At 42.2% G+C, this 11981-nt stretch overlaps 2 protein-coding genes across 2 annotated transcripts in view; both read left to right on the top strand.

Annotated features, from left to right (window-relative positions):
- The first annotated feature begins 50 nt into the window (after positions 1–50).
- Positions 51–2950, top strand: LOC143289522 (uncharacterized). Its single transcript, XM_076598518.1, has 2 exons — positions 51–976; positions 2460–2950. Exons 1-2 carry the CDS (start codon positions 504–506, stop codon positions 2860–2862), a joined length of 876 nt encoding a protein of 291 aa, XP_076454633.1. The 5' UTR covers positions 51–503; the 3' UTR covers positions 2863–2950.
- A 2416-nt stretch (positions 2951–5366) lies between these two features.
- The window catches only part of LOC143289523 (uncharacterized), a 31215-nt gene continuing 24600 nt past the window's right edge, over positions 5367–11981 (top strand). Inside the window, exon 1 of the mRNA XM_076598519.1 lies at positions 5367–5468. The gene's annotated coding sequence lies outside the window, so the exon portion shown is untranslated. The remainder of the gene's footprint in view (positions 5469–11981) is intronic.

Consider the following 11981-nt stretch of genomic DNA (forward strand, 5'->3'; position numbering starts at 1 on the left):
CATTTGGAACCAGTCTGACCTGACAAACAATTCACATCTGCTGAGTAATCTTTCCCATCAGCACGCTGCTGCCAGTCCAAATATCAGTTCACCACATTGACCCAGATTCGCTCATTGTTTTCCAGGACGTGAGACGATGTCAGCATTTCTGATACATAACATCTGGTTTAATCACGATACAATCTACAATTGGAGGTGGTGTTTTCTGTTTGTTTGCTTTTTTATTGTTGTTTTTACCACGCATTGTTGCTACGACCATGTGCAAATTGTTGACAAAATGAGCACGATGGGGAGCACGTAATTTTCCTTGGCACGTTTAGATGAGCTGCGAGCTATCGTTAATACGAAGGCTGTCATTGGCTGGCTGTCGTCATTTCTCCTGGCTCAAGGGTAACGGTATGCATGTTTTAAAGGTCTAAGTGAGAGTAAGCCCCAACAGTCTAAGAAACAACTGCAACAACGTGCGGACTTTTTCCATTGGTTGTATCCACAGAATTTCTGCTATGGAGTGGACTGCTGTGTCCTGTGTTGTGTTTGCCATCTTCCTCAGCATCAAAGCAGAGCCAGTGGTCAGTTCAGCACAAGAAGACAAATCCCTGTCTCCTGATCCTGCTGCCCTCTACAATAGTGCTGAACCAGACAATCAGCCGCTTCGTGATTTCGCAGAGCAGAAGAATACTCTTGTCAAGGAAAGAGTGAATGAAATGTATAGTGACTTGGAGGAACGGTTCGAAAACGGAGATTCCCACTTAAAGAAGCTGATTGAAGAGGGTTTGGAACATGTGAAGGAACAACGAAAGGACGGGGATGAGAGACTGAAGGAAGAGCTGGATGAAGACGTAGAATGGCTGAAAGAGAGACAGGACAAAAGACGACGTCAGACAGAGGACGAGCTGGCAGAAGGAGAGAAAGGGTTAATAGAGCTGAAAGAAGCCTTTGGGAAACTGGAAGACAACGTCAAGCAGTGGACACAACTGTGAGTACTTGCATGTGCACACACACACACACACACACACACACACACACACACACACACACACACACACACAAACACACAAACGAGCACATGCACACATACACAATCACACACACAAAGGTGGGAAAGAACAAGAAATAAAAAAAGAAGAAAAGTGTGAGCGTTGCTTTATGACTGCACACAAGATATGAAATAACATTGCTTCGGAATATAACAGAGAAGATAGTTTGCACTGTATTCGGAATCAACAAAGAAAAGAAAAAGATAACGATTAAACAACAACAAAAAACAAAGAAACACAGACAACCAAACTGACAGATATAAAATAGGACATTGCTTACAAAACTTTCATGGAAATAAAAAAAATCATTGTTTGCAAAATACACTGTGAAGGGGGATATCCTAACCGAGAAATATCAAAGACAAATAATATGACTGAGATAAAAGACGATTGATTACAGGCTGCTGCTGCTGATCATGATAATGATGACGATGATGATGATGATGTTATTCATTCGTAAGAAGTAAAGCAAAATAATGAGTTGTAACAGTTTGCGTTCTGTGCATCATACCAACCCAAACACACACACACACACACACACACACACACACACAAAACAAAACAAAACAGCATGTTGATGAAGAGCGGCTCAAGATAACTGAAATGACATTTGAAATAAGTGTACTACAACTTATACATCATCTCCTTCAAACAATACGCAGTCCACAAATACACTGGTAACTATGGCTTCGTGAAACAAACAAAAATATTTGGTGATTATAAAAAAGAAACAATGAATATCCTCTCTATCTCTCTCTCTCTCTCTTTGTATTTGTATTTCTTTTTATCACAACAGATTTCTCCGTGTGAAATTCGGGCTGCTGTCCCCAGGTAGAGCGCGTCGCTACACTATAGCGCAACCCATTTTTTGTATTTTTTCCTGCGTGCAGTTTTATTGGTTTTTCCTATGGAAGTGGATTGTTCTGCAGAATTTTGCCAGGAACATCCCTTTTGTTGTCGTGGGTCCTTTTATGTGCGCTAAGTGTATGCTGCACACGGGACCTCGGTTTATCGTTTCATCCGAATGACTAGCGTCCAGCCCACCACTCAAGGTTTAGTGGAGGGGGAGAAAATATCGGCGCCTGAGCCGTGATTCGAACCAGAGCGCTCAGATTCTCTCGCTTCCTAGGCGGACGCGTTACCTCTAGGCCATCACATCATTTCTGTGTGTGTGTGTGTGTGTGTGTGTGTGTGTGTGTGTGTGTATGTGTGTGTGTGTGTGTGTGTGTGTGTGTGTGTGTGTGTGTGTGTGAAGAGGGGAGGGGGTGAAATGCATTCACTATATGTGATAACGAAATACTTTACAACTAATATTTCTGATCCATAATATAGATAAGAATCAAGAAGAAAAACAAGCACACAAAGAAAGCAAACAAACAGGAGACATGAAAATGATGTGACGTGTCATATTTCACTTGAAAGGAACCAAGCAATGACGGAAGACCTGAAGCAGCAGATGTCTGACTTCCAAGCAAAACTGAACGGCACCAGCCAGCAGATGTCAGACTTCCAGTCAGAACTGAACGGCAACAAGCAGCAGATGTCAGACTTCCAGTCAGAACTGAACGGCAACAAGCAGCAGATGTCAGACTTCCAGTCAAAACTGAACGGCAACAGGCAGCAGATGTCGGACTTCCAGTCAGAACTGAACGGCAACAAACAGCAGATGTCAGACTTCCAGTCAAAACTGAACGGTATCAGCCAACGGACGACTCTCAGCTGTGAGGTCCCAGTCATCTCCCCATACGAGCGAACAGAACACTCGACTCCGGTCCTCGGGAGTTATAATTATAATAGCAATCGCGTTTTGAAGATTCTCATTTGATTCCTGAGTAGTAACTTAACGCTGTCTGAATGCAGGCTGACAGGACTGGTTCACGTCGTTGACTGACATTTCATCACTTCGTTCTTTGCTAAATCGTAGCTGAATTTCCGCTTACCTCCCTCCCTCTCTCCCTCCCTCCCCACCCCGCCCCGCCTCTCCTTCATCCTTTAAAGAGAGAGAGAGAGAGAGAGAGAGAGAGAGAACACATGCAACAATTTGCATTCTCACAGACACTCAGCCCCAACGAACGTACATTCCGACGGCCCAACCCTACGCATGCACACAAATAAACATTTTCACACACAGACGCACAGACATAGACACACACACACACGCGCACACACACACACACAGACACACACACACACACACACACACACAGACACACACACACACACACACACACACACACGCGCGCGAATGCAGCTAATATATATAGAATATATATGCGGTAAACAAATAACTGTAAGCCATCTATTCATTCATTGTCCGAGCATAAAACAGTTAATTCCAAAAGATGTAGTTGATGACTTTTCTTCCAATATTTCATTAGCCACTGAAAAGATTTTGAATGATTATTCATTGCTTAGAATGTTTTCAGAAATTTTAGACTCCAGTCCAGTTGGTATTCTCCTTTGATGTATTATGATTAATGCTGTTATTTATATCTACATTGTTGTAGGTTAATACTTGTTGATATGCATATACATATTCTCCTTCCCATGCCACGTCATTCAATACACACCACAATCTCTTTAGACTTTTTCTTATAATATACTTTTCCTCTGATACATAACATGAACACTTTTTTTTTTTTTACACTAATATTCACATGCATTCCCTTTCCTTTATCCACTACTTTACTCCTTTCCGTCTAAAAACACTTATAGTGAATAGACGTTACACTGAAGAAAACACACACGAATACCTAGATGAGGATGAGATCGGGTGGGAAAGAAAAAAACAACAACAAACAACAACAAAAACCCAACCGGCCCCTAAACGGTGCAAAGCTGAGCGATGAAAAGAATTACCCTTCCCCCCCCCCCCCCCACCGCCCCATCACTCCTCCTCCTCACCACCACCACCACCACCACCACTCTGCTTTCCAACAGTCAGAAACGGACACACACACACACACACACACACACACACACACACACACACACACACCCGCGCTGTTGACCAAGCCAGTCGATCGCCGCCACTCTCACCACCACCACCACACCCTTACTCCCTCCCTTCCTTTCCCCCCCCCCCCCCAACTCAACCCTCACGCCCTTCCCACTCATCCCGGCATCCACCCCCATCCAAACCCCCCCCCCCCCAGCCTCACCCTCCCTTCCCCCCCCCCCTCACACAAACACTCCCCATATTCATCTCTCCCCACCCCCTCACTTCTCCCCCCACCCACCTCTCTCTCTCTCTCTCTCACTCTCTCTCTCTCTCTTTCTCAAGCCTCTCTTTAACTCTTCAAAACACACGTGTTGAGACTCTGCTTTGCAGCCACCTAGATAGACAAAAGCCAGTCTGTACTGACCTACCATCACCATCATTTTTACTATATTATGTTATGTTATGTTATTTATTTTTTATTTTTTTTTCTTTTTCTCTCTCATGGCCTGACAAAGCGCGTTGGGTTACGCTGCTGGTCAGGCATCTGCTTGGCAGTTTCAGTTTCACTTTTGGCAGATGTGGTGTAGCGTATATGGATTTGTCCGAACGCAGTGACGCCTCCTTGAGCTACTGAAACTGAAACTGAAACATCACCAGGCACACAGCTAGCGTTATCAAAACAAAACAAAAAATAATAATAAATAAATAAATAAATAATTAATTAATTAAAGAATACACCAAAGAAAAAAGAAAAAGAAAGCAAGGAACAGACACAGCACTGCGTGTGACGACTGGAACCATGCAGTTCCTTGGGGCAGGCGACGCAGCAACTCTATCCCTTTTTGACTCGCACGCTCGCTCGCTCGCTCGCCGCTACACCACATCATATTCATACATTCATACATACATAATCCTGTGGTGTGTGTGTTTTTTCTTCTCTGTCTGTCTTTCTCTCTTTCTTTCTTTCTTTCTTTTTCTTCTTCGTCTTCTTTCCGTGCGGGGGAGGGAGGCTGCAAGAAGATGATGATGATGATGGTGGTGGTGGTGGTGGTTGGGGGGATGGTGATGGTGGTGGTAATGATGCTGAAGCTGCGGTTGAGAGGGATGGATGCCGTGTGTGTGTGGTGTGTGTGTGTGTGTGTGTGTGTGTGTGTGTGTGTGTGTGTGTGTGTGTGTGCGTGTGTGTGTGAGCTGGGATGAGGGTAGGTGTGTGTTGCTGCTGTTGCGTGGGTGGTGGTGGGGGTGATGGTGGTGGTAGAGGAGGAATGGGAAGAAGAAGCAGAAGAAGAAGAAGAGTGGTGGGGGGGTGTTGGGGGTGGGGGGTGATGGGGGGGGGGGGGAGGAGCGTGGGGGTGGGTGGGTGGGTGGGTGGGTGTGTGGGAGTGGTACTGAAGTGTTGCATGGCTTCCCAGTCGTGAACTTGGATCAGTAGTAAGTAGCCCGGGCGGGCGCTACGTCAGTGGGTCTGCTGCTTTATGCTCGGAAAAGAGGTGAGTGAGTTGAGTCTTGGTGTGCTGATGATGTTGGTCAGTTTTATTTTTGTTGGTTGTGTGTGTGTGTGTGTGTGTGTGTGTGTGTGTGTGTGTGTGTGTGCTCTCAGAGCTCAGTGCTGGACAACACGTTGGTTAAAAGGCTTTGCTTGGACAAGGCAAAGCAAGACAAGAGAAAACAAGAGAGAACAGAAAAAGAAAAAAGATTTTTTTCTTTTTTTTTCTTAAAGAAATAAAGTCTCACTGTAACATCACAGCCGCGAACGTGAGTGACGTTTGACCAGTGAGTGAATCGGCCGACGGAGAGAGACAGAGAGAAAAGAGAGAGAGAGAGAGAGAGAGAGAGAGAGAGAGAGAGAGAGAAAACAAAAGAAAGGAAAGAAGAAAAAGGAAGAAAAAGAGAGAAAGATAGACAGAGAGAGAGAAGAACAAGTCCCGGAGTCTTAGTCTGAAGAGAAAGAAAGAAAGAAAGAAAGAGAGAGAGAGAGAGAGACAAGAACAAGCCGCAGTCTTAGTCTGAAAAGAAAGGAAGAAAGAAAGAAAGAGAGAGAGAGAGAGAGAGAGAGAGAGACAAGAACAAACCGCAGAGTCTTAGTCTGAAGAGAAAGAACGAAAGAGAGAAAGAAAGAGAGAGAGACAAGAACAAGCCGCAGAGTCTTAGTCTGAAAAGAAAGAATGGAAGAAAGGAAGAAAGAGAGACAAGAACAAGCCCCAGAGTCTTAGTCTGAAGAGAAAGAAAGGAAGAAAAAAAGAAAGAAAGAACGAAAGAGAGAGAGTGAGAGAAGAACAAGCCCCAAAGTATTAGTCTGAAGAGAAAGAAAGAAAGAAAGAAAGAACGAAAGAAAGAAAGAACGAAAGAAAGAAAGAAAGAACGAAAGAAAGAAAGAAAGAAAGAGAGAGAGAGAGAGAGAGAGAGAGAGACAAGAACAAGTCCCAGAGTCTTAGTCTGAAGAGAAAGAAAGGAAGAAAGAAAGAAAGAAAGAAAGAAAGAAAGAAGAAAGAAAGAAAGAGAAGAACAAGCCCCAGAGTCTTTGTCCGAAGAGAAAGAAAGAAAGAACGAAAGAGAGAGAGAGTGAGAGAAGAACAAGCCCCAGAGTATTAGTCTGAAGAGAAAGAACGAAAGAAAGAAAGACAGAAAGAAAGAAAGAAAGAAAGAAAGAAAGAAAGAAAGACAAGAACAAGCCCCAGAGTATTAGTCTGGAGAGAAAGAAAGAAAGGAAGAAAGAAAGAAAGAGAGACAGGAACAAGCCCCAGAGTCTTAGTCTGTGTCTCTGTCGAGCTTTCGGTTTGTACCCCTCTCATGCAAGTTTGTGAACTGTGCTGCACGTGCGTAACTGGAACAACTGACCCAGTGGTGTGCGGATACTGAGGAAAAAAACCAAGAACAACACGCATCTAGTATTTATTTACTTATTTGTTTGTTTGGGTTTTGGAGTTGTTGTTGTTGTTGTTGTTTTTTAATATAATTTTTAATAATCTTCGAATGTTGTATAGAAATGTGTTCTGCGATTGACTGGATGTTTTAATTAACTTAAACTAGTATTTAAGTTATATATATCTGTGTGTGTGTGTTGTTGTTGTTGTTGTTTTCTTGTTGCTGCTTTGATTTGTTTTTTGTTTGTTTCTTTGTTTCTTTGCTTGTTTTTTTTTTTTTTATTATTATTGCAGATTGTCTTTCGTCCAGTACTCTTTTTCGTTGTTTCAGTTCCAAACACATCAGTTACAGTGTGTGTGTGTGTGTGTGTGTGTGTGTGTGTGTGTGTCCCCGTTTTCGCTAACTCTGTAAATGACAGTACAAAATTCAGTGTAACGCGTTTTGGTATTATGTGTTATATGTTGTTGTTTTTGTGTCTGAATACAATATCTGTTTGTGTCTGCATTCATTTGTTATTCAATTTGTTGAAACATCAGTTTATCCGGATTTTCTTTTTCTTACTTTTTTATTTTCGTTTTTCCTCTTTTTTAATTTTTTTTTTAAATTAAGAAAAAAATTCAGCGTAAGAAACTTAGCTTCTACACATGCGGCTGCTGATGTTGAAAGAGCAAGTAAATAAAAGGAATGGTTCTTATTTTAGTCTATCTTTCAGTTCAACCAAACTGAACATGACTTTAAATCCGTGGGGAGTTCAAGCTTATTATTATTATTATTATTATTATTATTATTATTTTACTCAACACTTCCCCCGGCCGTCTTTTGCTCATATCATGATTGATATACTTAAAGTTTGCAACTGGGGGCTGATTTGTGAAATGCGGAAGAAAGGGTGATACAAATAATCATAGAAATAAGGTGATAATCTTAAGAAGCGCTTGGAGTTTGTTTCAGGGATATGTATCGTCCTTATTCTCCTAAAAGAGTGTGTTTCTACCTACGATATTTCCTTCTTCTTTTTTTTCATATCTATGTTTCTTTCCTTCTCTTCTTTCATCACCGATTCTCTTATTCATCGCATGTTTTGCAGTTCTGGTTCACATTTTATTTGTGTGCGTGTGTATGTGTGTGTGTGTGTGTGTGTGTGTGTGTGTGTGTGTGTGTGTGTGTTTAGAATAAGCATAGCGATTAATGTTCGCACGATAGAAACGGTAGGATATATGCTTCCGTTTAAATTCTGATTCTTGTCAGCGTCGGTTTCCAAGGTAATGTATTCGTTAGCCCTTTTTTTTGTTTGTTTTGTTGTTGTTGTTGTTGTTTTTTTGTTGTTGTTTGTTTGTTTTGTTTTGTTTTTGCTTTGTTGTTGGGTTTATTTTGTGTGTTTTTGTTGTTGTTTATTTTTTCTTTCGTCTTTTTTTTTTTTTTTTTGGCATATCTGTGATTCCCTTAATCTTTCTTTCTTTTAGAATTTTTTCCGTCGCTAATGATAAATGATTACTGATCATAGTATGTTCATATGATGTGTGTGTGTGTGTGTGTGTGTGTGTGTGTGTGTGTGTGTGTGTGTGTGTGTGTTGTTTGTTTGTTTTGTTTGTTTGCCTTCTTCTTCATTTTTTCAGTAGAAATGGAATAAAATTCATTGCTTTGCCAATAATAATTGTTACAGTCATGCAACTAAAACATTCAGGGACGATTTCAAAATAAAATCTAAGGGAGCAAAAAAGTAAGGGAGAAGGAGGCGAAGGGGGCGGGTGGGGGTTTGGGGGGGTGGGGGCGGGATGGCTGGGGGGAAGGTGAGGTGGAGGGGTGAGGAGGGAGGTGGGCAGACAATAAAATAAGAGACTAGGTATAGAAAGGAGCGAAGGAGGGAGTGAGTGAGTGAGTGAGGGAGTGAGTGAGTGAGGGAGTGAGTGAGTGAGGGAGGGAGTGAGTGAGGGAGGGAGGGAGGGAGTGAGGGAGGGAGGGAGTGAGGGAGTGAGGGAGTGAGGGAGTGAGTGAGTGAGGGAGGGAGGGAGGGAGGGAGGGAGGGAGTGAGTGAGGGAGTGAGTGAGGGAGTGAGTGAGTGAGGGAGGGAGAGAAACAACAGCAGACTGCAAAAAAAAAAAAAAAAAAAAAAAAGCCTCAGTATCAATATCAGTATCAGTAGCTCAAGGAGGAGTCACTGTGTTCGGACAAATTCCATATACGCTACACCACATCTGCCAAGCAGATGCCTGACCAGCAGCGTAACCCAACGCGCTTAGTCAGGCCTTGCTAAAAAAAAAAAAAAAAAAAAAAAAAAAAAAAAAAAATTAAAAAAAAAAAAAAAATAATAATAATAATTATTAAAAAAAAAAAAAAAAAAGGCTGAGCATCGGGAAATAAAGCCACACCACTCAACACTGGCGAACAGATCAGGTTTATTCAAGCTGATGGACTTTTTTTTTCTGAACAGGGCGGCACAAACGTGGCAAGTACGAGGTTTTTTTTAATTTTTTATCAAGATGCTTATCTAAGTACCAACAAAGTGTCCGTGACGGTCTTACTTAGTTCGACACTCCCGCTCAGTCTCGCCCCATCCTTCGCGGTCTCACGTTGGACTGGTCAGTAAAATCAAACTGAGCGTCTGGTCAATCGGATGAGACCTTAAACCCGAGGTCCCCTGACCGCCGTCGATGCAGCACGCACTTGGCGCACTGAAAAAGGAAGCCGTGGCCAGCGAAAGTGTTGTCCGCTGGGCAAATTTTGTAAAGAGAAACCCATGACTGTCATAGGCCACCCTTGTACATCTTCGCTCAATCATTCGTCTCTTTCTTTTCTTTTCTTTTCTTTCTTTCTGTCTTTCTTTCTTTTTTCTTTTTTTCTTTCCTTCTTTCTTTCTTTTTTCCTTCTCCTTTCTTTCTTTCCTTCTTTTTTCGTTCCTCAAGTTCTTTCTTTCTTTCCTTCTTTCTTTCTTTCTTTCCTTCCTTCCTTCTTTCTTGCCTGCTTTCTTTCTTTTTTCTTTTTCTTTTCTTTTCTTTCTTTCATTTTTTTCTTTCCTCAAGTTATTTTTTCTTTCCTTCTTTCTTTCTTTTTTCCTTCTCCTTTCTTTCTTTCCTTCTTTTTTCTTTTCGCAAGTTCTTTCTTTCTTTCTTTCCTTCTTTCCTTCCTTCTTTCTTTCCTTCCTGCTTTCTTTCTTTCTTTTTTCCTTCTTTCCTTCTTTCTTTTCTCTTTCGTTCTTTCGTTCCTTCCTTCCTTCTTTCTTTCTTTCCTTCTTCCTTTCTTTCCTTCCTTCGTCCTTTCTTTCCTTCCTTCCTTCCTTCTTTCTTTTTTCTTTCCTTCTTTCTTATTTTCTTTTGTTCTTTCCTTCTGTCTTTCCTTCTTTCCTTCCTTCTTTCTTTCTTTCCTTCTTCCTTTCTTTCTTTGCTTCTTTCTTTTCTCTTTCGTTCTTTCGTTCGTTCGTTCCTTCTTTCTTTCTTTCTTTCCTTCTTCCTTTCTTACCTTATATTCTACATTCAGACAACTGCACAGCCCCCCCGCAATATCTAAACATAATCAAGAACCCTGTTTTACGAAAAGTTCTCACGAGAGTCAGACTTGGTGTATCCCCATTGAAACCGCATAGATTGAGATATTCAAAAAAGCGTGGAAATATGTGTTGCTTATTCTGTAAAGATGAACAAGGAAACGAACTCCATTTTATTTTGACATGACCAGAATACAAGAATCTCAGAGAACAGTATATACCGAAGAAGTATCATGTGCCCCCCAGTGCATTTAAATTGTCACTGTTGTTTGCAGATGTGAAGACATGTATTCCACTTTCTCTGTTCTTGTCCAAAGCCTTCACCCATGGAAACAAGTCTATCTTTAGTTAATGACGCATGATTACACACCAATCTGCCCATCTATCTTTTTGTCTTTTTCTTCTTCTCTCTGTCCCCTCTCTCTCTGCCTCACTCTGTCTGTCCTTTCTCTCTTTTCTACCCTTTGTTTGCTGTTCATATATTGACGCTGTTCTTTATAATGGATGTTAACAAACACGAAAGTCCCTTCCCCCCCTCACCCCCACCCCCAGCTCCCTTACCCCTGTTGTCACGGGCACAAAGGCCTAAACAATAAACCATTCATACTTCAGACTTGAGACTTCTCTCTCTCTCTCTCTCTCTCTCTCTCTCTCTCTCTCTCTCTCTCTCCATCTCTCCATCCAACTTTCATCCTCTTTTTTGTTTGTCTGTCTGTCTGCCTCCTTCTCCCTAATAATCATGTCTGTCTCCGTCTGTCTGTCTGTCGCCTGTTCACGCTCAGGCTTATCAAGTAGGTAAAATGTGAATAAAACTGTCTGATTCACCCAGCTTTGCCGGCAGTATCCCCACCCCCCGCCCCCTAAGTATTCTAGTGTGTTCGTGTGCGTGTTTGTGTCCATGTGCGTTCATGTTTACGTTTGTGTTTATATGTGTGTGTACGTGTGTGTGGGTGGGTGTGTGGAGGGGTGGGGGTAGTGTGTGTGTGTGTGTGTGTGTGTCTGTATGTGTGTGTGTGTGTGTGTGTGTGTGTGTGTGTGTGTGAGAGAGAGAGAGAGAGAGAGAGAGAGAGAGAGACTTGTGCGCTAATGTTATCTTCCATTCATTCATTCATCCATCCATCCATCCATTCTTTCATCAGTTATCCATTCATAGTTAGTTATTTGTCTGTTTATTCATTCATTTTGTTTGTTCATTTCTATTCCTCTTCCTCTTTCTCTTCATCCCTCTTCGTCTTCCTCTTCTTCCTCTTCCTCGTCTTCCTCTTCGTCTTCCTCTTCTTCCTCTTCCTCGTCTTCGTCTTCCTCTCCCTCGTCTTCCTCTCCTTCGTCTTCCTCTCTCTCGGCATCTCTTTCGCTCAGCCCTACGGCCCCCCCACCCCCCTCCCGGACCCCCACCCCCTCACACACACACACACATACACGCCCACACACACACACACACACACACCTTTCGCTAACTTCCCGTCTTTTCCTGTTTTCAGACCCTGAAGCTGTATGGAGAAAACAAGCATGTACATTTACTTATCTCATTCCCCCTTGGTGAAATTAAAATCGTTCCGTTCTCGTTTTCGTTTCCTTTTTTCTTTTTTTTTTTGTTTGTCTTTTCGCTGTCTCTCCGTCTGTCAGTCAGTCTGTCTGTCTGTATGTGTGTGTGTCT

Source organism: Babylonia areolata, chromosome 14 (assembly GCF_041734735.1).
Source record: "Babylonia areolata isolate BAREFJ2019XMU chromosome 14, ASM4173473v1, whole genome shotgun sequence".
Lineage (NCBI taxonomy): Eukaryota > Metazoa > Mollusca > Gastropoda > Neogastropoda > Buccinidae > Babylonia > Babylonia areolata.